Raw genomic sequence first — 27665 nt, forward strand, 5'->3', positions numbered from 1 at the left:
GTGCTTCTGTCAGCAGTCACACACCCTTTTACCAAAAGAAAAGAAGATAAAAGGGGAAAAGAAAAAAAAAGAAAAAAAAGATAAGAGGGTAAAATAGCCTTATCGGTAAATAGTATTTCCCCTTAGGGGATCACCAACGAGGAAAAAAAAACCATCTCGCAGCCCACTCCAGATTAACGATCCTCCCCACTTCAACTTCACGACTCTCAACCGCAGAGTCAATTCTCTCAGTGATTTCTTATCACACAATTTCATATCAGCAACTCCTGTCTGAAATTGCCTTTTACTCGACACGGCGATCGGCTGGCTCTAATTTACGAAAATGCCTCCACCTCCTCACGCGAAACCTGAGAATGTTCTCAAGGTTTGTCGGAGTCCTTGCCCCGCAATAATACTCTCCCCTGATCTTTGCTCTATGATGGATTTGGTACAGGTCTAACCTTTTCCTCAAATATAGCGAGCGCAAGAACTTGTTGCTGTCAACAAGAATTTGAGTGCTCTTGAACTTCTCCACGAACATGTTACCGCCAAACGATCGCGACTTTCACCCATCGCTTCACTGGAGCCCGTCATGGTGCTCTTTGTGGAGCTCTGTGTCAGCCTCAGGAAAGGAAAGACGGCAAAGGATGGGCTGTACCAGTACAAGAATATCGCCCAGAATAGCAGTGTCCAAACGATCGAGGTTTGTAGATGGCGTTGTGGTTCTTATTCGATGATATATCTGACTGTTGTATAGATGGTTCTTCGTAAATTCATCGAACTTGCGGAGGCAAAGGTTACCGAAGCCCAAGAACGGGCGGAACAGATCACTTTAGATGCCATCGATGATCTCGAGGCTTCCGAGACACCAGAGTCTATCCTCCTCTCTACGGTTTCCGGCGAACAATCCCGGGATCGAACGGACCGAGCCGTCGTCACGCCATGGTTGAAGTTTCTTTGGGAGACATACCGTACTGTCCTCGACATCCTCCGGAACAATGCTCGACTTGAAATTATGTATCAGAGCACCGCCTTGCAGGCATTCCAATTTTGCTTGAAATATACCCGGAAGACCGAATTCCGAAGACTCTGCGAGCTTCTTCGGAACCATGTTCAGAATGCTGCGAAATACTCGACTCAGATGCACGCCATCAACTTGAATGATCCCGACACCCTCCAGCGTCATCTTGATACCCGCTTCCAGCAGCTCAACGTTGCAGTCGAGCTGGAGCTATGGCAGGAGGCTTTCCGCTCCGTGGAGGATATCCATACTCTTCTCAACTTGAGCAAGAGACCTGCCAAAAACGTCATGATGGCCAACTACTACGAGAAACTGACTAGGATATTCTTGGTTTCTGATAATTACCTTTTCCATGCCGCGGCCTGGAGCAGGTACTACAATTTGCTTCGGACCAGCGCTGCTCAGGTTGCCGCAGGGTCTGCTCCGGTGAAAAAAGACTTTCCCGCTGCCTCCGATGCAGATCTCTCGCGCGCAGCTTCTCTCTATCTCCTCGCAGCTCTCTCCATCCCGGTGATTAGTCAGGCTCGATCCAAGGGTGCCCTTCTCGACGTCGATGAGGCAAAGAGAAACAAGAATACCCGCTTGACGAATCTCCTTGGCATGAGCAGAGCTCCTACCAGAGCTGCATTATTCAAAGATGCAATTAGCAAGGGGGTTCTTAAGCGTGCTAGGCCGGAAATCAGGGATCTGTATTCTATCCTTGAGGTCGATTTCCATCCTCTGAGCATTTGCAAGAAGATCTCCCCTATATTGGTTCAGGTTGCTGCGGAGCCTGATATGAAGCCCTACGTTATCCCTCTTCAACAGGTCATCCTCACTAGACTATTCCAACAGCTCTCTCAGGTTTATGATACCATTCAACTGAGCTTTGTCATTAACCTTGCATCCTTCCCCGAGCCCTTTGAGGTTACTCCTTCTATTATCGAGAAGTTCATCATGAATGGATGCAAGAAGGGTGATTTGTCGATTCGTATTGACCATGCTGCGGGTGTTCTCACATTTGAATCCGATATATTCTCCTCCACCAAGCCCTTGCACCCTGGCTCGGTGGCTGGATCAGCCGAAAAGGAGACAGGTTCCGTTCAGAAACTCCAGAGCACCCCTTCGGAAATTGTTCGCAGTCAACTCTCTAGACTCGCAAAAGCGCTCTATCTCACTTGCTCACACGTCGATCCTGATTTTCAGCAGTACCGTCTGGAGGCCAAGGCTGCAGCCTATGCCAGGGCCCAAGCCGGTGCTCAGGAGGAACACGAGGATACGCTTGCTCGACGGACCATCATCGAGAAGAAGAAAGAGGCTGCTGAGACCGCTCTCCTCAAGAAGGAGAAAGAGGAGGCTCAGCAGCGCCTGCTTAGAGCGGAAGAAGCCCGTGCTGCAGAGGCCGCTCGTGCTGCAGACCAACAGAAGAAACGCGAGTTGGAGAGAATGAGGCAAGAGCAGGAGAAGATTCGGAAAGAGGAACTCAAAAAACAACTCGACGAACTCTCGCTTGATGCTAAGATAGATGTCGAGAACCTCGAGGATCTTGACAGCAATCAATTGAGAGCGATGAAACTCGCCCAGTTGGAGAAGGAGAAGAGGGAGATGGCCGAGAAGCTCAGGATAACTGGGAAGAGGATTGATCATCTCGAAAGAGCACTCCGCCGTGAGGAGGTTAATGTTTTGCCCAAGGACTTGGAGAGGCAGAGGGCGGAGGATCTGGCCGCGTATGAGAAGAAGAAGCGAATTACGCTCGCAAACTCCAAGAGGCAACACGAAGAGGCAGTTGCTCTGAAGAGGCGGCTTAGTAGACTTGTGCCTATCTACGAGACTTTCAGGAATGATATTAAACAGCAGAGGCACCAAGAATTCGAGTCGAGACGCAAGGCTGCCGAGAAGCAGCTTGAGGTTGAGATGGGGAAGCGGCGTCAGGAAGTCCGTGCTGCTAAAGAGCGGAAGAGAAAAGAAGCGGAAGCCGCCGAGAGAAGAAGAGTCGAAGAGGAGGAGAGGGCGCGCAAGGAGGAAGAGGAGAGGGTCCGGAAGGAAGCGGAGCTACGTGCTAGAATGGCAGAGGAAAAGGCGAAGCGTGACGAGGAGCGGAAGTAGGCTATATTTTACTCTATGACTATCTGGGTGATCATGCTAATCCGCGATATAGGAGACTTGACGAGATTGCCGCCAAACAGCGTCAACGAGAGCAGGAAGTCGAAGAACGCAAGGCTCGTGAGAGAGCGGAGCGTGAGAGTCTCAAACGAGCTGCCCCCGTTGAAGAGACGCCTGCAATAGAGGCGCCAGGGTCTCGACGCTGGGCTCCTCCTAAGGCTAGTAGCTGGCGTGACCGTGAAGCTGAAAGGAAGACCGGCGATTCTGCATCTCCACTTAACGGAGCCAGGGATAGGGAAAGAGATAGAGATAGCGCCAACGCGTCCCCAGCACCTGCTGGTGAGCGCAAGAAGCTGAACATCGCTCCAAGGACTCTTCCGAAGGAAGATATCCAGGTGCCACCTCAACTCACCGAGCGTACTGTCGAGCGTGGGGCCGCTCCATCTCCCGACGCCGCCGCACCGAAGCCGGGTGTTTATAGACCTCCTGCTCTCAGCGGCCGCACACTCCAGACTGACCGCCCCGCTTCCCCGGCCAGCGGTGGAGAGGCTGACAAGCCGAAGAGTGAGAAGTGGGTTCCACGCCGTCGTCTTGGAGGGGACAGTAAGGAAGGCGAGAGTAGCGAGAGGAGGGGTGGAGGCAGTTGGGGATCAAGGCGTTAAATTATTGTGCTCTCTTGTTCTAGGTTTCTTTTCATCTTTCTCACTATAGGGGTATTAGGGGGGCGACGGCGGGTTTGCAGGAAAGGTAGGGGTAGAAAAGTATGATGGGATTACGAGGTAACGTATTGGAAAAAAGGGTAGTAGTAGCTGTACTGTCTTTTTTTTTTCCTGCCCCTTTTCCTTTTCATTCCCCTACAGGTCATTCATTTGTTGTGTTGGTGGTGTCCATGAGTCTCTGGGTTGAGACGCAATGTAGTGGAGGTGGCGGCGGTCGATGAGGCTTTGGTTTTCCTAAAATTTCCTTCTGAACTACGATCCGCCGACCGATTGGTGGGGGGCTTGATACTGCGTTTCTTTTCTCTTTCTATTTCCTTTTCAATTTATCTAAAAAAAAAAGGTATACCTATTCCTTGAGCCCTTAACTACTCGAGTACTGTACCGGTATCATACCGTACCGCACCTCTGAATTATAAAACCTTCATGAACTCTCACTCGCATCATAATATGATCATATCCCTAGTGGAGGCCGTTTGGTAACACGACCGCGGCCAAGGTGCGCCAAAGTTGGGGATCATATTTGGTTTGGGGGGGAATTTTTGAGAGTGTCTAGCATGTCTGAAGTAAAACATATTTAACTCAGGCTTTTATCCCAGGTTGGTGCTCGAGCACAGAGCCGCAGGCCCGAGAACTAGGTATGAGAGGACCCATCGCAGCGCCCCTTTCCCACACACAGCAAGAAGCCACAGAACACACCCCCTAGCAAAGAACATTCCACCAAACACCAAGAGAAATCTCAGGAGTATAATAATAAGAAAAGAAAAGAAAAGAAAAAAAACCCCATATTTCCACCCATTCCAGGTGCCTTCCACCTCCTTCTCCTTCCCAACCAACCAACCAACCAACTCACACCCCATCATACTAACCTTACTTACACTCCTCACACTCCGCCACTACCCCCCCATCAACAACATCAACATCAACATGCCCCAACCCCCTTCCCGGCTGAACCAAATCCCGAACGGCGCGCTTCAACGCCTTAACCTCCGGGAACCCGCCGTGCAGCTTCCGATCCCAAAGCACCTTCGCCCCCTCCGCTTCCTCTTGCACGAGGATTTCAATAGTGAAGGTTCCGCCGCTGGCCGGGCGAAGCGACACCTCGCCGAGGGTCGGGAAGGTGCTTAAGAGTTCTTGGGCGAAGTAGGCTGCTCCTGTGATTGCTTGTTTGTTAGTTGGCTGCGGAGGGGGGTAGGGGAGGAGGGGAAGTAACTGACTAAGAAGCCATTTGCATTGCGTGCAATAGGTTATTGTTATTTTTGGGTAGTGGGTTGTCGACATTTTGGTGCGAGGCTCTGTTTGGGTGGTGGGGTTGGTTGGAGTTGTGTCGTTCGTTCGACTTGGTGGTTGTATGATATTATCAAAATGCTGATTGTGCCAAGTGTGGGGTTAAAGTTAATACCTGCACTCGAGTATGATGCTTATTTGCGCCGAAGGAAGTTATCAACGGGGGTGGTTAAACATGTCCTGGGCATCTTTCTAACTTCGACCAAAAAAAAAGTTCAAACCAGTTTTTTCTCTCTCCCTCTAGCTAATCAATGTGTACCGTAGGTAGACAATCACCTACTTTGGAGTAGTAATTCTCACAGGAGCAATTATCATTAAAAATCCTTCTCGCGTTATTTCCTTTTCTTCGCACCACAGCAAGTTTTTTGTATGACGTTGGTCACAGTTAGTAAGGACCAATTTCAAGCGAAGTGATCACTACGACCAAGATGGCCTCCTTGGGATCCAAAGGTCCACTGAAATACGGCCATGCACCTCCTCCGTTGACCTGATATTCTTTGCGGGTGTGGATTGCATATTTTGGTTAACTTATTAGAGATGGGTTTTGGGAGTTTTTCGACTCCTGGTCGGCGACAAATTATCATATGAATGCCTGCAAAATTGGCAAAATATGCCAAGACGTAGCTTGGTAATCAACCGAACAATCGGAATCATGCTATCATACTTGTAAGTTACTATAGAAAAATGTGGGTGGTGGGGTTAACATGACGACAAGTGAGTAGGAATTAGTCATGCGGGATGATGTCAGGTTTGTTGTCATGTGCTTTTTTTTACACGGTATTGCAAGACTCCGAGATACCGTAGTAGACTAGTGGTACAACAGTGCATTCACAACTTCACAAACTCAATCAAGTCAACTCGTAAAAAGAACCCGTATCATGACACAACTATTCACACGCATCTCGGAAAGCGTCGTAGAGTACAAAGAAACGAACATACAAAAGTCAGAAGCCATCATATCGCATCCTCTAGACGAGCCAGAAATCCACTCTATGAGGAGAAAGACAAGAGTAGAAGAAGGAAAATGGAATGAGAGAGGGAACATAGCAAATCATCGGCTTCATCTTCCTTGGCCCATAATCCCCGGACATATCCCCTATTCCCTCCCCACAAAGCACTCAAGATTCGCAGGAGAAAAGGGGGTGGAAGAAAAAAAAAATTAATCTTGGTCAGTGCAATTAAAATGATAAATAATTCCTTTTTTGTACGTTCCCGGGAGGGATGAAAGGTGAGAAGGATAGGTGCGTGGGAGGGGGGGGGCCAACGGAACCTAACAAACCGCATGATAAAAGGAAACAAGGAGAAAACACAACTTCCACTTCCCCTTCACCAGGACCGACATAAATCATAGGAGGTTGAAAGGAAAGTTCATTAGAGAAAATAAAGTTGATGGTGGGGGGAGGAATGCGCAGATATCACTTCAACCCTTGAAAGTTCACAAGACCGGATTGCTTCAAGACCCACAAACTCACAAAGCCCACAATACCACCATATCCAGCAATCCTCAAGAGGCGAACTGCCTTTCGTCGAACGTTCTCATTGAGAGCAAGGAGGCCGAGTGGATCCCTCGCATTAACCATTCCATCCCGCGTATCCGTAACCGCGGTGTACTTGTTGGCTAAAGGCATCGATGCGGGTACCAACTGGCCATCGGCAATACACTCTCCCAACCTCTCGGTGAGCCAAATAGCACGTTCCCCTCTCGCCAATCGTTCGTAGCGTTCTCGCTCCGCTTTAAGACTACGCTGCAGGTCATGGGCCCATCGGGTGAGCCGTACCTGAGCGAGCCTCTCCTCCCGTTGGGTATGGTCTGCAACTCTTGCCAGCGCAAAGTTATTCGCTGCTACCTGTGAACCTGAATCGGGAATATGTATTAGACTAGAATTACTCGCAGAAAGCAACACAGAGGCCGATGTACTCCTCATAGATCTTGGTGAGCCAGGGGTGGAATTGAGGCGTGTCAGGGATGATTCACGGTTTGATGTGGTAGCGTTATTAGACCACTGAATGTACTTCTTTGCGGATGCATGTCTTAGCCAAGCGATATTATCCGGATCAAACACGTGGCCGACCAACTCAGAAAGCTCAGAGCCGACCAAAGGTGCTACATAGTCGGGAGACATAAGCAAGCTGGCATCCATATTCTCCGAGTCACTTGAAAGGGCCGATGATATAGCGAAAGGTGCACAAGGCATGTTTTCAGACATGCTCCTCGAGACATCGGGAAACGTCTTTCCGAAGAGAAACGGACGTACTCCCGCACCGCGAAGGTCATTCAATATTGATAGTTTAAGGTTCTGAACTTTTTGGGGCGTTAAGGTATCTGCTTTGGCGAGAATGGGCAAGACACTAGTGAAGGGTGAAAGACGGCGGATGAATTCAATATCCACAGGTTTAACCCCTAGAGGAACACAAAGTTAGCAGCGATTAACCCGTATATATATCGGAGGATGCCTCACTATGAAGAATAGCATAAAATACAATATCAACCTGCGGGGTTCCATCACCCGAAAGCAAGGGGAGCAGATCTCCACTGTTTCCACCCACAATGGCGCGCGTGCGCTCTAGCTGGCCTTCGACATATCTGACCACGGGCTCGACACACTCAAGGAACTGTAAATAACCAGGTCAGCTCACGAACGTAGTCGATAAGACATAGGGGATGAGATTTTGGGAAATAAGGAAGCTTCGTACAGATGTGCCAACACCATATCCCGGCGTGTCTACGAAGCAAAGATTTCTCTCAATGACTTGGTCATCTATTCCAGGTTTTGACCTTCTCTTCCTAAGAAGTCTGCTATCATCAAGTTCTGACCACCAGTGTGGATAAGGTCGGGTGCTCGCGTAAACTTCTGTAATATCTTTTGTGCTGTCTCCATTGGAACGGCTGTTAATTGCGTAGTATGAGGATCCAGCACGAGCTCCTGTTTGACAGCTATTGGAAGATATGGGATCGACGTGTACAATATCTTCACAAACTTGAACGATAGATTTGATTAAAGAAGTTTTGCCAATACCTTGGTATACTCAGTCAGCTACCTTTTCATGATACCAGGGTGGAGGAAACGCGGCATACCAGAGTCACCTGCAATCAGAACCTTCAACTTCGCTATTCTCTTCCCCTTGTCAGTGAAAGGTCTTCTGCTCGGTATTGTAATCTCGGGCATAATAAGCTGCGGGGCATCAAGGGTTTCCTGCGATATCTCCTTTGTAGAGGTGAAGCTGGGCCTCCTAGCAGAAGATTCCGCGCCCTGCTCACTACGCATGTCCTCAGATCGGTAAGAAACACCAGAAGCGCTACGCGGAGACTCGGGATCTGAATGAGGACCCAGGATAGGTGTTAGAGGCACAGACAGAAGTCCGTGCGGTGAACGAAACTCAGGGTGGGCGGAGGACTGGAACGAGGCTATTGAGCGTTCATCAAGCCCGCGGCCATCTTCGTCCTCCTCGTCCTGATCTGCCTCGTCATCCTCGCCGTCATTCACATCCACCCCTTCCCCACTCTCGGTGCAAGAAGCTCTAGAATACTCCGCGAGCGACGGCGGCTTCTTACAGCGTAGATCAGACTCCTCCACGGAAGCGGCCAAACCCCTAGAACCAAAGTTCGAACTAGCTGATCCACTAGCTGCGGAAGCGGCGACCGTGGCCTCGTCGGCGAAAAAGTAGGTTATGGGAGCAGATGGATGGATTTGATGATGCTCTTCTCCGGGTGTGTTGGTGCCAGGAGTCGCCGGGTGTTGTTGTTGTTGACCCGCAGCAGACGACTTTCTTGATCTGCCGTCTACAAGGCCCGCGTGCATGGCTTCGGAGGAGGTGGGCCTCATAACTATTGACTCTCTGTTACCGCGGGGCGGAGGTTTTGGGAATAGTAAAGTGGTGCTATTGTTGTCGCCGCGAGGGAGGGCTGTCTAGTAATAGCGGGGTACTGTCTGGCGCGGTAGTAGGAGGCCGAACTTGATCACAACGTCGGAACAACTACTGCGGGACGAGTTTATTTAGCTCTGGTGTTGGTTAGCGAGGAGTTGAAGGTAAAATATCTCGTTTCGTGTTGTTATTAGGAGGGGGTGGTGGTGGAGGTGGTTGTGTCGAAGAAGCCCAACTTAAGAGCAGGCGGAGAAGAAAGATGGGTATGATACAGCACGTATAGTACTGTACACCTCCGGTACCGGTATTATTGAGGGGCTCGCTGCATAGGGCGATCAAAGACATGGACCGGATATACGCAGGTCGCCGCGGCACTAGTAACTCTGCAATCTCGCCAAGGAAGTGCTCGCTGCATGCCAGGTTAGCAATCAGGGCACATTCAATTAACCTATCTGACCCTACAATGAATCCTTAAGGAAACCTTTGAGCCAAGCCCCTGTTTTCTCCTCCTCAATGAGCTCCACCAGTAAATTTACTCGTACAGCGCAGAAAGAACCGCTAGAAATTGGTGAAGGAGGGGAAAACTAGTGGTCATACAATCACTCCCCGCACTAGAGGAACAGCTCTGGCTCTGAATTGAATTTTGTTTTCACGAACTTAAATTTACTAGTACTGTAAAGAAATCATGGTGTGATTGGTACGAGAGAGCAAGATCCAGGGTTTCCCGGCAATATGTCAGTTTCCATTACTATCATACCATCATCATAATAATATTATGATAATAATATTATTATGACAAGTTAAGTTAATGAGTGGTCGACCACCTAATAGAACATCAGTCAAGTCACAGTAAATTATTGTACTCGAGTAGATTGCACAACCATGGCTTAGCTTTCTTTAGTTCCATTTTTTCATTCTCATTTCCTCATTCAAGGTGCTCCAGGCCATCATCCCTAACACTCGATCCGATTGGGCGTTAAGGAGAAAACCCCTCCCATATGGTACTATAAGATAAGATCGTCGGGACTAGGGACTGCCTAACTTATTGTTTGCATCATCGTACACTCCAACTTGAATAACTAAGTTATGGTACACCTGCAATAAGGTACGAGTATGGCACCGCGGTAAACTTTTTACTGCGATGAACTGCATGATAAAAGCTCACCCAAGAAACCCCAAATTGACAGTAGGTGAGAAGGAGAACCCCCGGCAGCCGGGGCACCGAAGGGACATGGCCGGACCCTGCATTTTTTCCGCACAGTGGGGGAGTAAAGTAAATAAAGATAAGAACGAAGATATGAGAAGATGAAAGCCAAAATAGAGATCAAAATGGGGTGATTGGCAGCACAAGGGAAAACATTCCGATGTGGAAACGGGAGGGGCGAGCCATGAAACGTAGGGGAAAAATAAGGAAAGGGCTTTAAAACGCACAGATAATAAAGATGCAAGTATAGATAGAAGAGACGAGGAAACCGAACTGAAAGCGGACAGAGGATATAACAATAACAGTCATTACTTTTCCATTTCCCATTTTCCTGATAACATCCGATAGAAATCATAATCCCCATTTTTTCCCCCTTTCACCTCATCAACGATAATCCTAGAAAACTCGTTACCCATTTCCAAGGACCTGTTTCCCCAGTTATGCAAATCCTGCATCAGATAACCCCTAGAGTAAATACGAAGAGAGAAGAACCGAGAATTTACGCTCCTGATCAAGATAAAGTACCGAAGAAAAGAAAATACAATGACAGTATAACCTGGGTGAATTGGTTCCAGACTAATGAGATAAGAATGAACAACGAAACTAAACTGAGAAATATGAAAATCATGAGATGAATCACGATAGCAGAAACAATGCCCACTCCAGGGTAAAGAAGAAGAAAAAGGCAGACAACGAGAAGGAGTATGGAAATAAAATAATAGCAGAAATAGTGAACCTAGGATCCAAACGTCCGATATTAGTTGCCACCGCTATAGGATCCACAGAGTGCAGATCCTTATAAGAAGGCTAAGATCTAACAAGACTCCAAATCCCTTAACATGAATGTTAGCAACCTCACTAGTCCATGGGGATAGAAAAAACATACTTTGCTCCCACTATCAAAGAAAACGAAGAACTTTTAGTTTGAGGTAGTTGGGGTACTGTTTCCCGGTCTACCAGCAGCACCTCCTCGATGCTGATTGTAGTTACCCCTAGCACCACCTCTAGATCCTCCTCTTCCACCCTCACTTCTCCCACCCTCACGTGACGAGAATCCACGACCACCCTGCCCTCCTGTGCGTGAGTCCCTGTTGCCAAAAGGACCACGACCTCCTGAATACCCAGGGCCAGAAGCAGCGCCACGAGGGCGGCGCTCATCAACATAGACATTAGCATCACCAATCTTGTGAGGATTGCTGGCATTGGCAGCAGCAAATCCGGCCGATGTCTCGAATTCAACAAAAGCACAATTCTGCGGATGAAATTAGCCACCTACTCTGAGCTAAAATGAAGGAAACAATCTTCACCTTTTGTCTATTGATCTCAATCCGTTCCAACGCTCCGAACTTAGTCAAAGCATCCTCCAATGCCCGATCCGTAACACCTTCAGTGACATTCCTGACATATGCAGAGGTTTGGCTGATAGCAGCATTAGCCGATACAGGTGCTGGTCTAGAATGGCGCTTGCTCTCCGTGGTGTGCCATTGGGAACCGCCGCGAGGAGTTGTTGGGGTGCTTGGGGTAGCACTCGAAGAAGTAGTCGATGTAACAGGGGTGGTAGAATTTTGAGCCTGAGATGGCTGCGCTTGCTGGGCCTGTTGGATCTGTGGAGGTGTAACAGACTGGGGAACGGCCGCCGGTGCACCAGTGTTTGCTGATTTGGCAATAATACTAGCCCAAGTTGTTGGTTTTGGAGGACCTGCTGGAACTGGTGGGGGAACCGGAACTGGTGTGACTGCTCTGCGTTCGGGCTCTTTTTCCGGGGCTGGCTTTTTCTCCTCAATGGCCGGAGAAGCAGACTCCTCAGGAGCTGCCTCTACTGGAGGAACAGCGGGCTCTTCAGCCTCCGGTTCCGGCTCTGGCTCGGGATCCGGCTGAACCTCAGCCTCGGGTTCTTCTGCAGGCGCTTCGGCCGAGGAACCATTAGCGCCCCCATTGATTGGGGGTGGGAGTCCCTGGGTCCCTGGAATTGGCAAAGCTGGTTCGATCGTGGTCGTCTCCTCAATAGTAACTTTGTCCTCTTGAACCTCAATCTCAGTCGTTGTGGTTTCCTTCAAACCCACATCCTCTACTGCCTCGATAACCTCTTCAGTAATAGTCTCTGTGACTTCGGCGTCTTCAGCGACTCCTTCAGCCATATTATACTCATCGTATTCACCTTCCTCGGTTTCCTCATCATCTTTCAAGTAGCGGAATATGTCATTCAGGACATAGTATCCATTGGGCTGCTTGGCTAGGAAAAAAGTCTGGGAGAATTTGCGGTTTGGAAGACCATTGTTGCTCATCTCGCCGAGAACTTGGATCACAATCCCGTCATCAGCCGATGACTGGGCGTCCACATTGGAAACACGGACTTTACAGTCCTTAAATTCGTAAGAGGTGATCTTATCTTGAATGGCCTGAAAATCTTATCAGCCTTCGACGGGATAAAACACTTGGTTCGAGAGCTGGTGCAAGGAAAACATACACTACGACCATGAGCAAGCTGGAGGTTTTCGCCCTCAGTTCCCCAAACAAACGAAGAAGTCTTGTTATAAAAGAGCTATGCGCAAAGGGTTAGCAACACCATCTTCACCCAGCTCGAGGGATGATATAAAAAACTTACGTGAAGACGCTCAGGAGTTTTGTTTAGGGTGGTGTAATATTGTTCAACGAAATACCAGCCAACTTCGTCCTTGGGAACATCGGAATTGCCAGTATTGTTCTCGGAATGCTGAGGAGTAGCTTGGCCTTGATACCCACCTGTAGAAGAGGAAGGCGTCTGGTTAGTCGGAAAAGAATGAGGGCCAGCTTGCTGGGGGTAGCTACCGTTGGTTGGGGCAGCCGGAGGTTGAGGGGATGCCATAATTGGTGTTATGAAAGCGTCTTATTTTGAAAAGAAAAGATGAAGAGCGAGGATGTGGCGGGGCGGATACTAGAAACAACTATACAAAGATCTGCGGCTGCAAACTGGTAAGTGACGAGCAGACACTCTCTGAAATGCGGCCAGACGATAGATATCTCCGGGAAGTTGTTGGTCGAGTGTGTGACGAGTGTAGGATGTGGAAGAGCGTGGGAAACAGTGGATGTCCGTGCCTGGTGGGCGTATCTAGGAAAGAAGTACAGAAGGAAAATATAGAAAATGGAAAATAGAATTAGAGCGCAGAGAGTGAAAATTGAATTGCAAGGAAATGGTGGTGAAGCCGGAGGGGGAGCGACAGAGAAGATGTGAGCGTTGATGAAAATATGTGATAGAGGGGGAGCGTTGTGTGTTGACGAGAGGACGAGGGGTGGTGGTGGAAAAGAAGTGGTTGCGGGAGTTGTTGTGCAGAGAGGACGGGAAAGAAAAAAAAAAAAAAAGACGACTTCCAAGGTCAAGTAGGGAGGGCAGGGCAGAATGAGGAAAAAAAATTGAGCCACAGGATGACCGAAAGATCACTGTCACAGTTACAGTACGCCCTTTTTTGAAAAATAATTAAAAATCAGTAGGAAACACTTTTACCAATTACAAACCTTTGATATGGGTTTCAAATGGAATTTGTGAAGACAAAAGATACAAGTTTGAGCTTCGTGACTTTCATTCTTTTTTGTGGGCGGAAAGCTCATACAACCGCGCCACTACTTGCTGTGGTGCATCCTTTTGCTTTGCTCTCGGCGTCCTACAGACAAGTATATGCGCGAATGATGTCCGAAGAAAGCCGAGCCAGTCTTTAGGCCAGTGCGTGTCATGATTATCCTAGCGTAATTGTGGTTTAGGTGCTCCGGCAGAGTGCACAGTAGTAGGACTTAGTGCTTCTATCTGTAGAGGCGACAGGGACGGAGAGAGAGATAAAGAGATGATTCTATGCGTCCAATAATGCTGACTACAACGCACAGAACGCGCCCTGCAGTTTGACTATTGTACCGTACATACTGTAAGCAATGAGCTCAGTCAATGGCATTCTCTATCAATTCCCCCCTACGATACGACTCGCAAAAGATACTTGGGACGTCACGAGTGACCACAACATCTACAAGCAAGAGATTTGTGCGGTGCCAACAGAGACAGAGAACGGGAGAACATAGGAAGCAGTATGCAAGGAATCACGAGCTTTGTATTTGCGCAATAGAAAAACATCCTTTCGCCGGGCAGTAAATCATGTTACAATACCATACCAACAGTGTGGCACAAGTAATTTTCCCTGTCTGGATAATAACATTCCAAGCCAGGCTTCCCGCTGTCGTCAGATACAATCACAATGTTGGCGGCCTAAGTTAAATTCGACAAGATCTGACTATCATCAGTGGAAGCTTCAGTTCCCAAGATGGGCGGATTTCCCGGTCCCGTCTTCAATAAAAATGACCCTAGAAAAGCCTGATCAGATCATTGGGATCTGCTATGCATTCATTTCATTTTCGTTTGCCTTGTTGAAGCGGTCAATTTGCGCAGCCGGAGCCAGGCATGGTGTGGAGGTGAGAAAGGTGAGTTTTGTCACCCTTGTTCACACCATGATCAACTCACCAATCATGAAAAACCAAACCCTCAATTGCCTGTCTTAGAAGCCACAGGATCAATAAAAACTGTGGATGAGTTGTGGCTTGCGTGCGGGAATGAATTTCAATGATGGTGTGGACAGGGGTGACGAACTTACCTCTCTCTCACCTTCTCGCACCATATCTCATGGCACAGTAGCCTGCGCAGACGCCTGAAGCCGACCTTTAACTCATCGCATTCTGTCATAGACACAAGACTAGCATGGAATCAACATAATAAAATTTCCGGGGCAGCGTTTCCTTCTATGAATGTACGTAGGGGATATAGCGGGAAGTAGTAGTTGGTCTGATAATCCTTCGTTCATGCAAGCCCAAGTAATCTGCAAATCCCCAGCGCCGCATTTCGCAACAACTGAATATTGGAACTGGTTGCAAAACTAAAAAATCGTACAGTATGATATTATAGAGATTGAAAACTGAATGACAAAGTGCGAGTTCCGAGCGCCCCGTTAATACCCACTAAAATTAAGAGACAAAAAATGAAAGCCCACGCCCAATAGCTCCTCCGTTCGGCAATGGAGCCCTATATAACAGATGTAACCCCTGATAAGAAAAAATGGCCTCAGCCTAGCCACAAGAATACATCTGCAGTCGACACTGGTCGACTACACCGCATTCATTCAAGGTTGCCCCAAGAGTGCAGAAGTATCCCGTTGGTTGATGTACACCATATCATAACTCGTAAATAAACGAACCACCCGTCATTCTCTGCGCATACACAAGGTGAACAGCTTTGTCCACACCTGGCGCCTATCCGGGTAGCTAACCAGTCTTAACTCGCGGCCTTCGTATGGCGTCTTGCGTGTCCATTCTCCACCTTAAAGCCCTCTCCAATTTCGCACTCAGGGCCAACTTAGAGATCAACTCACTCTTCTTCTCACTCGGCACGAACCTCTGGCTCATGTACCGTCTGTCCTCAAGTCTTCGCAAACCATCCTCGATCTCGATGAAAACAGCCTTCTCGGAGGTTGGCGCAATAGAAGGGTTCGAAGAGATGGTAGTATATGATGAGAAACGGTGGGTGTCCCCTCTAGACTAAATGTAATATTAAGGTTAGCAAGAGGGTTCACACGAAAGGAAACATTACCAGATGCAACCAAGGCAACAGGAGCAAACTGAAACAAAGGGACTATAGGAGAACTAACAATCATTGGGCTGGACGAATCGAGTGAGTGAGGCATCTTTTTTTTTTTCGAGAACGAAGAACGAACACCGATCAAGGCTTTCCTTATTGCTAGAAATATGAATATTCACTCTGTGATTGGAATTTTTTTTTTTTGAGATGCTGGATGCGCTCAGGAAAAAACGAGGCGAGGGGGGAAACGGCTCTTTAAAGTAATAGGGGGGAAAGAACTTCCAACGGGGTGTGGCAGTGTCTCGTCCAACAATGACGGCGTTTAAAAAAAGAGGTGAAACAATACACTCGGTTTGATCTCGATTCTCGGAGACGGGATGGATGGATGGGTCCAAAGTAGGAAAGGGCCTGTTGCTTATAATGTGTTGTTGGTTACTTGTAGGTATCGTATGGTAGGGTAGGGCAGTTGGATCCACTACGAAGGGTGGGTGATGCAAAGGGGGATTTGGTTAAGTGGTGTATGAAGCGGAGAAGGGGTTTGTTTTCTGAAGCTGCAGATTGGAAGAAAGAGGTGCACCAGGTTTGAGGCCAGGGAAACAGTAGAAAAATGTGGAGAAGGCCAAACTATTATATCCAGACTGGGCGCCTTTGCAGTTAAAGAAAGCATTATCCGATGCCCTGCTATCAAGGGTCAGGGGGTGATTTGCTCCCCTCTTTCCCTCCCACCCCCAACCTGGTGTTGCGGAAAACGTGGCAAAATAAGCAGGCAGCCCACCACTAGAGTCCTCGTAATTCTCTGACGTTTGTAATAACGACCTTGTCCGCATACGCCTGCATTTGCTGGATGGACAAATAACATCAGTGGTGGCAAGCCATAAATATCAAGTGTGTGACTGAAATGTACTGTATGAGTACCGTACCGTATATTGGTACAAGTACAAGGTGTAACAAGTCCCCATTCCTATCCCTTTAACCGCTGAGACCTTCCAGTCCTATTTGCAATCTAGAACACTAGCCCATTCGAGTAATCGGGATAGAAAAAACTCCGGGACTCGGTATAAGTTGCAGTGCTCAGAACACAGCAATATCTGTACTGTTTACCAGGACTGTGACAGAAATGGCTTAAAGTAGGATTGCTGTAGTAGATGTGGTCACGATCACTCAGACATGCTTGTGTTCTAAACCGTAAACTGGACTGGAAGGCCTCGGCGGTTTGATCTAAGGGATGCAATTCTATTCTGTGATATCCAGAAAATATAGGGGAAGAGCCAGGGGCATCGGCCATTCGAAACACCGCCCTGGCCTGGCCTGATTATGAAATGATCTCCATCCGTATGATCCAAGGAGTTGTGGCCTTTGGAGAAAACACCGAATCCTCTCACCACCACCACCACGGTCCATGGGTCAACCTGTCAAACTGTAGCAATCTGTAAATAGAGAGCCGCTTCCCGGAAGGCGAAATACTACCATACAAGCACCACGAGTTTCATTGTCTGAAAGGGCTCGAAGGTTTTATCCACAGATCATGCAACTATAATACCGTACCCCACCGATAAAAATATCGCTGGCACACCACACAATGCGTCATACTCGAGCACAAGGTGGAAATACGGTGCCGGCATCCCACAACCCTATAGCATGGAGGCTGTGGAATGGATGGGAGGACAGGATAAAATTTGCCTGATCTCTCTTCTGAGAGGCGGACCGGGCTCGGATCTTCGACTGATCCGTATAAAACTCTGAGAATTCAAACCGCAACATAGAAATCATATCCGAAGGGTACCGTACAGTAGGGAAAACCTCCTATCACCGGTATCATAGGAGAATGAAAAAAGAAAAGAGAAAAAAAAAAAAGAAAAGGGCGCCTGTGAAAGGGTAAAGTGAGGTTACATCAACTGCATCGGCATCGAGATGCCAGGATCGTATAAAGAGGAAATTCTCAGCGAGCGAGAAACTCCGTTATCTCTCTACGAGTACTCGAGTATGGCACAGTGGAATTTTTAGACACGGCGCGCACGTCTCGATTTCTTGAACTCGCGAACATCGTACTCTCGATTGGACTCCACGGAATGGCTCCCGCACCACCAACAATACCGGTACGGTATGAGTTCTCACTTCCAAGTACCGTGCTCGAGTTCCGGTACCCATAATACGGTGCTGTATCTCGAGTATCGGGGTGAGACATCACATAAAACGTTGAAAGAAGTGTCGGGTTAATAAATAGCACAACACACCCGTACTCGAGTAACAACCAGCGTTTCGGAAGAAAGCGGGGAATCGGGGACCTACAGCCGGGCCAAGGTTTTTTTTATAAAGAACGGAAAGAATGAAGCAAAAAGAAAACAATAATTTAGCCATGTGGCCTCATGATAGCCGAGCAAGGCACCACCACATCTTAAATTTCGTAGGGATAACCCGAAAAATGGAACCAAAGAGGGATGGTACTCTGGCGCCAATAGATGGCGCCCCGGGAAACATTTCGAGACAATCTTCCGAAGTGTTTGTACGAGTACAAGTACGAGCATCGAGAAAAAAGATAAAGTGGTGAAGGGTTAATTTCAGTTGACCAGCAAAATTATCCCTGTCTCGTGCAAAAAAAATCTTCCCTATACCGTAAGAACTTGAATAATGAACCTCACACCAGGACGTTGGAGTTGCCCCTTCCAGTAAGGTCTGGTATTTCTCTTTTTATCCATCTCGCGGAGGGCTGAAAGCCAGTTTCTTGCTAGGTGAATCCCGCCCTACCGTATCCGAAGAGGGGAATTCCAGACGTCTTAACGTGGGGTTCAATTGCATTTGTACTTGTATTCCAGTTCCGATGATATTACCGTACTCCCCATCACAGGACTCGAGTGGCCAAAAAACGAAAAATAGAACCCAAGTTGGATCTAAACCATCGATGCCAATGTTTTGCATAATGTTAACCGTTTTCTTTCCCCCCAGCCTTCTTTCGTATTTTTTTACTCAACAGGGACGTTACACAGCCCCGCCCTTCGCTCCATCCAAGCTTAAGAATACCGGAATCGGATAAGCGGCTGGTTCTCCTGCAGCTGTTTCTTAGTCCATGCCAGACATACATGCGCGGTGCACTCTTGTCTCCAGGCCATGAATTGGCATCCGTTTGCCCTTTCCTGATGGGTCTGTACAAGTACCCAGCAGCTATTCTGGAAAGGGTGCCAGACAAGAGTGAGCCAGCGCCCGGCGTCCCGGTTTTTCTCCTTCCTCCCGATGCTCGAGTACTAGGTGCAAGTGGATTGTGAAGCTTGGATGAACGCTGAGGGTGAGTGAGGTTTTGTTTGGGGCGGTGGGATGAAGTGGTGGTACGGTAGTTGTTGGCAGACTATCCACGAAGTGGACTGGAGTATCATGGTTTTCTTGCTTGGTGTTTGGGGGTTTCTGTGGTGCATTGTTGCGGGTTTTTATGGTACCGGTACGCGTGCTGTATGAGTATGACGCTTTGCAGAGTGCGCTTCTCCCCTGCTGGAACTGGGAGGCGTGGTGCTTGTGCTCGGGCAGAGTGATTTCCACTCAAGCATGCGGCCTGCACTCCCAAATTTGGGGGGGATACTCGAGTAGGCACACTACCGTTTGCCCATTCCAAAGGTTTCCGGACCACATGTCTCTACTGCGCAGTATCCATGGTACTCGTACCACAAAAGTTCTTGGAGTGCACAATCAGATTACGGTACCGGTGCTCGAGTATCAGAGGAAATTAGCTCGTCAGCCCACAATGGGTTTAGTTTGACAGGTTAACAGAATTGCGAATACGGTACTCGAGTACGAGTGACTGAGACCAAAAACATACTGTACTAGTACTTGTACGAGTACCCGTACTCGGGTATGGACGTGGGTGATCGGACGGACAGGGATTAGAGGTACTCGAGTATAGCCTTTTGGCTTGCTCTAGAAATTGCCCTTCCAAACACATTATTTTATTTCCCACGGGAGTAGCGCAGTCACCTCCTGAATCCCTTGTCTATCCGATCATCTGCGTCCACACCGCAGCACAGGTATCATACCCGGGAAGATGTTTTCGTGCTAGGCAGGATTGTTAACCGGCAGGGTGATTCCTGTCTTGCACGAAAACATCTCCCCCAGTACTCGAGTACTTGTTCTAGTGCTCGGGTATTTGTAGTGAGCCGATCTTATACAAATACCGTGTCAATAAAACGTTAATCCTTATCGGGAGCCGTTTCATCTGAATCCGGAGAATACATGACTGGCGGAGATACCAGTAATGGATTTCAGGAGTCATTGCGGTATCTGCCCTTGCGCTTTGTCAGCATGAACTTGACAAATTGAAGCCAGCGACAACTACTTGTACCCATACAGTACCATAAATAGAACAATGGGTGCCATAACTATCGACCTCCCGGCCCATGAGCCCATCTGCACATGTCACCCTCGGCACGCCTCCCCCAGTCCTGCGGGTGAAATGGCTCACGCGAGGGCGATTTGGTGCGATTATTAGCCGAAGCATTGACACTCTGTCAGGAGAGGGGTCGTGGCGGCTATCATATCATAACGTTTACTGGTACGAGTACTGTACTTTGCTCGAGCACTTGGGCTCGTGCGCGATTCGTGCGGAGCGGGATGACAGGAATCCTGGGCAACGGCCCGTGTGGGGTGAGAATTACCGTAAGAACTCGAATAATTGTCACTCGCGCCAAGAGGTTAAAATAAAGTGTGGCCCTCGTAATATTAAATGAGAAGGAAATCCTTCAGAATCTGTAGCTGTCTTAGACTATCAAACATACACTTTGATCACTACTTTCAACCTCAGCTCGTATAGAAAAACCCGAGGAGAAGTCTAAAATGTAAATAGAGAAGAAAAAAGGGGGGAGAGAGAGAGTATAGAAGGCAGATGTAATGTGTTCGCAAGGTGCTAATCACGTTATCGGTAAAAGGTACAATAGTTGGCAGGTGGCCTACTCTACCAGAGAGGAGGTGAGAGCTGAGAACTAAAAGAGGCTTTGAGGGTGTACTGAGAAATGAAGAGGTAACTGTTCAACCAAGTATATTGAAATACTGTCTGTCAAAGTCTACCTTTTCCATTGGGGTAACAGGCAGTCTTTAAATACACAAATCTGTTCATGTCTAGCATGAACGAAACTAATCAAAGGTATCAAGTGATACACTTCAGTAAAACAAATCAAGTATCAAAGCGATACTTAGAACAAAGTATAAAACAAACCAAGTATTAAATGATACTTAAAACAAAACATAAAACAAAACCAAGTATCAAGGCGATACTTAAACCAAAACATAAAACAAATCTAAGTAGTAAATGATACTTAAAACAAACCAAGTATCAAGGCAATACTTAAACCAAAACATAAAACAAACGCAAGTATCAAATGATACTTAAAACAAACCAAGTATCAAAGCAATACTTATAACAAAACATAAAACAAAACAAATAACCGAAGACCCGTAATGGTTATAACAGAGGAGAATAGACTTTTCATAACAGTAGAATTTAAAAAAACACTCCATTATCTGTCTTTTGATGAACAATTGCCCATATTTTGCCATTAAACATATCCCTAAAACTGGTTGGAAGGGCAAAGGTAGAGCTAAAACTGCCACTCCTAGCTGCCGAAAGATTTTATGCAGGAGTGAATAAAAAGCTAGGCCCAAAACAAAAGCATCTTGCAACAAAACTAAAATGTGTACCCCTTTCAGTGGAAATACCCTATAGATCATATAGTATTGAGTATAAGATCTGTGTACTTTCATATGGGGCTATAGCGAGTATTACAATTAGGTCAATACAGCTTTGAAGATCAACTCTAACTGAAACTGCCAACTGATTTAAAGTGTTAGTATAAAATCTATACCAGTGGAAGAGGGAGGAAGAAGAAGGAAAGTTTATAAATCAATTGAGCGAGCAGTATCGAGTGAGGAGAGAAGGGTGGCCGGGAAAGTGAGAGAGGCTTGAGTGAGAACTCTATAACTGGTTTTGACATTGACAAGCTTCTGGGGCTATTATTCGCCAGGGATGATTCCATCTTATTAGCAAAGAGCTATATCATGAATTATATCCTGAAGAACAGCATACCTATTTCCTATTTTCAAATAAGTAGTTCCATTGTTTCCTGAACTAGTACCTGATTAGTTTACAATTTATATTAAATAAATCCAGCAAACTGCCCAGTGACTTCAACAGTAAAATACTAGACTGGATGTGCTTCAATAGGAGAAACTTAAAACTTTGTCCAGATGATGAGATGGAACTCAGAGATCAGCCTACTACTATTGGCTGTTAAAGACTAAGTAAGTAATATTGACAACATAGATTAGATACCATTACCATTTGAGTATTTGGAAGGGAGGACTTACCACCAAAAGGGAGAAAAGACAATTTGGGCGCAAAGCTCACAATTCGGCTTGGATAAGTATCAGGGGACGATCTAGCATACTGAATTTGCAGACGGAATCCTAAGGGTCAAACCACTAATCTTCTTTCTGGGACTTGGAGTTGGGGGGGGGGAATACTTGCCGAAAGAAGGACCTACAATCCTCGTGTAGTGGTGAAATTTAATGCTAAAGCGTATGCAAAATCTTCTAACATTGTTGAATTGTTAGATAAGCAATTTGTCACTGTACTAGAAAATCAGCCAACTCTTCTTGCTTTAGATCTCTTAAGAGCTTACAAGATAAAGGAAATGCTTAATACATTTCATGCTAATGATATAACCATTAGCATTATTCCTGGAGAGTACACATCACTTGTACAGCCACTGGACATTTTGATTAACCGCCTCTTCAAAGATACTTTAAAAGTAAATTCCCACTTACATTTAAAAGAAAACCCCCCCTACAGCCACTTAACTAATCTGTAATAGGAGATTTTAGAGGAAAAATTAGATGTGTTTGAAGAGGCAGAGGAGTGAATATTGTTAGCAGGTGGTAAGCTAATAGGGAGCATGGTGGGAAGGAGGAGAGTACTTACCATATGGGCAGTGGGGGAGACATGGGAGTACTTCTCGAATGAGTGTCAGGAGGTGGTAATGAAAGTGTTACCAGTTCTCAGTTTGTCACTACCTATAGATGGTAGTTGTGATCAGGAATTATTTGTAAAAGGGATAGATAAGACATACCTGGTAGAGGGGTTAAAAATTGGGGGCAAGGAGGAGGAAATTGTACCAAAAGTAGCAATTTAGAGAATGAAGAAGTGCTTGACGGAGCAGAAGATAATCTTGATGTATCCTATGAAGAAAATTAGCGAAATGTGAAACTGATATTGCTCAATACACCTTGGCAAGACATAATATAGTTTAATTTGACCTCTTAGCGCAATTAACAATTATTCGAGTTTTTACAATATGGTGGATAGTGTTTATTTATGTGGATACTTTCCACGTTTTATCGGGAGGATGGGTGAGACGGCAGCGCCATGGGGGTACTTCATAGACAAGAAGTATCTGGAAATAGGGATTTGAAAAACATCAATACCGGTATAGCAAAAGATCCGCGCGTAACGCGAATTCTCCAGTTCGTGTTATCAAATACCCCTTGCCTGCTACGAGCGTGTAGGGTGCCCTGGAGTTTGAGGTTGGCAGGTAGGCGGTGTTTTTTTGGAGGGAAAGGAGGAGGAAGGTGTGGTTGCGAGTGATGCTAGATGATCGGTTATGTGCTGGCTAGTGCAAGTGTTATGATATGAAGATTTTGTATTAGCACTTCTTCAGGTGTCATACTAATGGAGACTGAAAGACATACCGGTACCCTTTGAAAAATCGCCTGTATGCTATCCTAATACCGGTATCATTGGAACTCGTATGATAACAACATCAAATCTCGTGTAACCCCTTGGCGATCTCGCCTGACGTTCCACCCTTCCGATAACTCCTACATGCGTTGGGAAAAAGCAGCGCTCAAAGCTCAGGGTTATGATAAAAGTTTGTTACCTTGGTGATACGACCTAAGTTTCGGCACACGTGTTATCTTCAGGCGGGAGTTAAGGCAGATAGTCCGACTCCTCGTAGGCTGAGGGTCCTAGGAAGAAGGCGTTACCTTAGGCCTAAATGTTGGTTTACTACGGTATTGTGCGGGGTGGAGGAGGAGAGGATTTTGTGGGGCTGAGGGGGTTGCGATAATCGGCTGTGAGGTTGTAGGGGTTGCATCCCAGGCAGGTCGAGTTGTTGGTGGCTTGCAGTGCGGGGTCTGTTGTGGTTGGTGGGCCCTGGAAGAGGGCGGAGCAGCATGCGGCACCCAGCTATACTCGAGTACATACTGTACTCATACTAGGACTCTTTTGCCTTTGTCTATGCTAGCCTCGAAAACCCAAGTCCCTTGCGAAACCTGCGGGCCAGGGCCCGCCTCTTTACCCGTTGCCTGGGTGGGCTCGGCAAGAAACTTGCTTGTTTGTATCAGAATGCGAGCCCCACCTTGGCTGTGGTTTGTTAAAAACTCGTTAAAGCCACTCTTCGCCCATCGGCCTTGGATCTTCCCGGTCAGAGACAGGGTGCCCTCAGAAGGCTCCAGGCGGGTATGTAGCCCGGGGGAACAGGCTTGATGGATCTCATTAACCGGTGTTAGTTATTTTGTTAACCTACCCTATTGAAGCTTATTGCGGTTTAGCCGTGATTTCCGTTGAGGTCTCCGATAAGTGGAGTTTTTGCACCAGTGCTATGATAGTATGATACGATACAGGAGAGGACAATAGGAAGGAGGAAAAATCAGGGTTCTAACCAGAACAAAGGCCAAGACTATTCTTGAGAAGCAAGGGAGACCATGAGCGATAAAACTGTCAAAATTCGAGATTAGGCATGACATGAGTTTTCTATCTTTAGTTACAACGTATCAAGGCCCAGTTCAACATTCCCCATGCCACAGCGCCGGTATTTTGGAGAAAATAATGTAGTATTATATTATTGAAATTTTTTTTTTTTGGACACGATCGGGGGGGGCATCTGGCAAATAAAGAGGATTTGGTATTCCGGTATGACTACAGGTATGATAATACGATATCTCTTGGACCGGAAAGTGATGGCAGTGTTGCGTGGCCACTGTTTGAAACATGTACGACCAAGGAGGTTTTTAAATAGCGTCCTTAGTATTTCATAGTAGCACAAGCGTAAGTGTGATTATGCAGCTAATGTTGGTATGGTATGAGATCTACAGATTTGCGAAATTTATTGCATTAACAAAAGTTGCTTATAATAGATGCGTATAGGAAAAAATTCAACCAGGTTGGTTGTTAGGAGTACTGGGATCCGATATCTAGGAACCACCCTAAGTAGGGTAACACCACTTGGAATCAGAATCTCTGGTCTCCAACACGCCCCTCTGGCCCCCTTACAGGCCCGCGCATCATCATACATATCAATCATTGTTGCATCCTGTGACTATAGTACTACAGAATTAAAGGTGTCAGAATAACACTGTATATGTCGCTACTGTATGGCTGACTGGATCCTATTCACAGGATATATGAGAGGTGACCTCAGACTAGGCCTGAGAAGTAAAACATCAACTACTCAGAGAGTTACTAGGCTCTGAAGATGTAACATCTTTGGCATAGGCTATAAGTAACAGGACATTTTTACATAAGGATATGATAATGAATGTTAGAGGATCTCTATAAAGAGCCAATAAATTATTATCCACCCTACGATAATTAGAAGAGTCTAGAACTCTGAGGAATACTACCTAAGAGGCCAATAGACTTTACAGAGTATTATAACTAGATCCAGGGATGCATTGTGGTTGTGGGAATTATCACCAATACAGAACAATGACTGACCAATACACTATTACCTAGAACAACCAGGAGTTGCTGACTGAGGCATTATCTGCCAATTTGGTTGAATGACTTCCTGCGAATTAGTAGGAAGTTATTCAGAAGATATCTGGAGGTTGGATCAAGAGTTATAAAGGGTTAAAGTTAGGAATCTAAGAAGGTTACGCTTACAACGACATCTGCAGATACGACCCGCAGATGAAACTGATCATTTCATCAATAAGGGAGGCAATTGGCACTGACACAGCTTGCCTTAAGAACTAGGCCAAAAGTCTGATGGACTCTGAGAATTGGATAATTACTATTGGAAATAGTGCAGTTTCCAATAGGCTTAATAGTAATTACTGAAGAGGGTGTGATGGTTTTCAGGATCTCCTAGTAGTTACGCTTCAGGAGAATACTTGATATTGCGAATTATAATTAAAGAGGAACATAATTTGTATGAAAGATAAATGTAGTCCATGAATACTCAGATGTAGAATATAAATATCAAAGTGTCTCCTGAGCTTTTAGATATTATCAAGCAATGGAGAAGAGACCTTAATAATATAATATTATTTGTGGAATTCAATCTTACTTTACCCTTCCTCACTTCACTCTTAGTAGTCATAAATAAAATAAGTAACCTATTTGAGCCTTCCTAGACAACTCTCTGTCTACTAAAACTAATTCTGATTAGCCTAAATAATTCTGAGTCTATCCTGATCGTCCTCGTCTAATATAGGTTAAATATGAGTAATAATTTATAAGTAAACAGGGTTTAGGATATAGGAATATTAGGATAATTAAGATTATAATTTTATATGAGGTCCTGAGTGGCTTGCTACAAAAATTGTAATTTTTCCACTTTAATAGGATTTTTTATATAATCTGAATATATTTAAATTGGGCTGTGTTTGGCTTTCCACAAAAATTGTGAATTTTATCAGATGTAAATAGGATATAGGGTTATATGAAAGAGTTTCTACAAAGATAATATATAATTAGAATACCGTAGTAGATACAACTTGAAATTAATTTCATATATCCTATTCTGAGTCCACCAATTATTATCAAATAATTTCAATCACTCAGAGAAAGAAAAACTTCAGTTGAGCGGTGAAATTGCCGGTATCATAAGAAGAAATAAATGATAGGCAGTCACTCTGTGAAGAACAAATAATATAATTACTAGAAAGGTTATTTCAATTAGGTTAACATCCTATATAAAATAAGAGTTTATAACTAAGATAATATAAGAATCTAAAAAATCATAGTTGTTACTAAGCACTAATTTTTCCATTTCATAATGTATCCTATTTTCAACTACTATTATGATTTTTTTAAATTAGTACATACCGAGCAGGGCCTAAGTTTTAATTCTAAGAATATACTTTAAGTGTAATAGAATATGATCTACATTTATCATAATAATATACAATTTTTATAAATTCTGTGAATATCAATATCCTATACAATTTCTTACTTAATTATTTTCATTATTATTAAGCAAATTCTAGATTTTCTTTGGTCAACTGGCTAGCAGTTGTGACATTAAATAAAGGTAATTGAAAAAAAAGAGTACAGCTTCAAGATATACAAATAAAAAAAAGGACAATGAATAAAGTTACAGCATAAAATAATAAGTATATTATCTCTCATTCTGATTGTTTATTATTTAATTTTACATATTAGTTTTCAATTAAATTAGTAAAATATATCAATTAGTCTAAAATTTATTGCTATTGCCTACTTGGTTAACATAGATAGTTATTGAAAAATACTTATTATTAAAAATAACTAATGACCTGTTTAGCTTACTACAAAAACTAAGTATTTTTTATATATTCTCAGTTTTTGTGTTAGTATTAAACTAAAGTTTTCATAGAGTATTTGGCAGGTATAAGAATTCTATAGTATTTCAATACTCTGGATTTTTATTCTCTGGATTTTTTTATGGTGTCTTTCCTGTAAGTGTATTAGTATAAGGATAAACTATTTTTATTTTATAAAATTCTAAATCATACTTTCTACAAAAATCAAGTTATGATTCAATAATATTTATATTTTACTATATTACTTTCTTGTTAAATTAAGAAATAACATAATTTACATTTCAAGCATATCCAGTTAATTATAAGAATATCAATGATCTGTCCGAGTTGTGCTTGTGGAGAGTTCTGACCAACGTATTACATGTA

The 27665-nt window shown here is 45.4% G+C and overlaps 5 protein-coding genes; 1 reads left to right on the top strand and 4 right to left on the bottom strand.

The window, feature by feature from the left end:
• The first annotated feature begins 183 nt into the window (after positions 1-183).
• Positions 184-4219, top strand: GSTUM_00012096001 (uncharacterized protein). XM_002842343.2 has 4 exons: positions 184-364; positions 458-682; positions 737-3081; positions 3138-4219. The coding sequence occupies exons 1-4, from the start codon at positions 323-325 to the stop codon at positions 3742-3744; spliced, it is 3219 nt and encodes a 1072-aa protein (XP_002842389.1). The 5' UTR covers positions 184-322; the 3' UTR covers positions 3745-4219.
• A 138-nt stretch (positions 4220-4357) lies between these two features.
• GSTUM_00012097001 (uncharacterized protein) lies at positions 4358-5117 on the bottom strand. XM_002842344.2 has 2 exons: positions 5016-5117; positions 4358-4952 (listed from the first exon to the last, which is right to left on the bottom strand). The coding sequence occupies exons 1-2, from the start codon at positions 5077-5079 to the stop codon at positions 4669-4671; spliced, it is 348 nt and encodes a 115-aa protein (XP_002842390.1). The 5' UTR covers positions 5080-5117; the 3' UTR covers positions 4358-4668.
• Positions 5118-5946: 829 nt separating this feature from the next.
• Positions 5947-9143, bottom strand: GSTUM_00012098001 (uncharacterized protein). XM_002842345.2 has 4 exons: positions 8162-9143; positions 7780-8102; positions 7545-7698; positions 5947-7486 (listed from the first exon to the last, which is right to left on the bottom strand). Exons 1-4 carry the CDS (start codon positions 8883-8885, stop codon positions 6501-6503), a joined length of 2187 nt encoding a protein of 728 aa, XP_002842391.1. The 5' UTR covers positions 8886-9143; the 3' UTR covers positions 5947-6500.
• Positions 9144-10446: 1303 nt separating this feature from the next.
• GSTUM_00012101001 (uncharacterized protein) lies at positions 10447-13445 on the bottom strand. XM_002842346.2 has 7 exons: positions 12962-13445; positions 12759-12895; positions 12621-12695; positions 11461-12552; positions 11096-11405; positions 11040-11049; positions 10447-10986 (listed from the first exon to the last, which is right to left on the bottom strand). The coding sequence occupies exons 1-7, from the start codon at positions 12996-12998 to the stop codon at positions 10968-10970; spliced, it is 1680 nt and encodes a 559-aa protein (XP_002842392.1). The 5' UTR covers positions 12999-13445; the 3' UTR covers positions 10447-10967.
• Positions 13446-15034: 1589 nt separating this feature from the next.
• GSTUM_00012102001 (uncharacterized protein) lies at positions 15035-16366 on the bottom strand. XM_002842347.2 has 2 exons: positions 15811-16366; positions 15035-15700 (listed from the first exon to the last, which is right to left on the bottom strand). The coding sequence occupies exons 1-2, from the start codon at positions 15844-15846 to the stop codon at positions 15428-15430; spliced, it is 309 nt and encodes a 102-aa protein (XP_002842393.1). The 5' UTR covers positions 15847-16366; the 3' UTR covers positions 15035-15427.
• Positions 16367-27665: the final 11299 nt, after the last annotated feature.

Source organism: Tuber melanosporum (genome assembly GCF_000151645.1).
Source record: "Tuber melanosporum whole genome shotgun sequence assembly, scaffold_96, strain Mel28".
In the NCBI taxonomy this organism is placed as follows: domain Eukaryota; kingdom Fungi; phylum Ascomycota; class Pezizomycetes; order Pezizales; family Tuberaceae; genus Tuber; species Tuber melanosporum.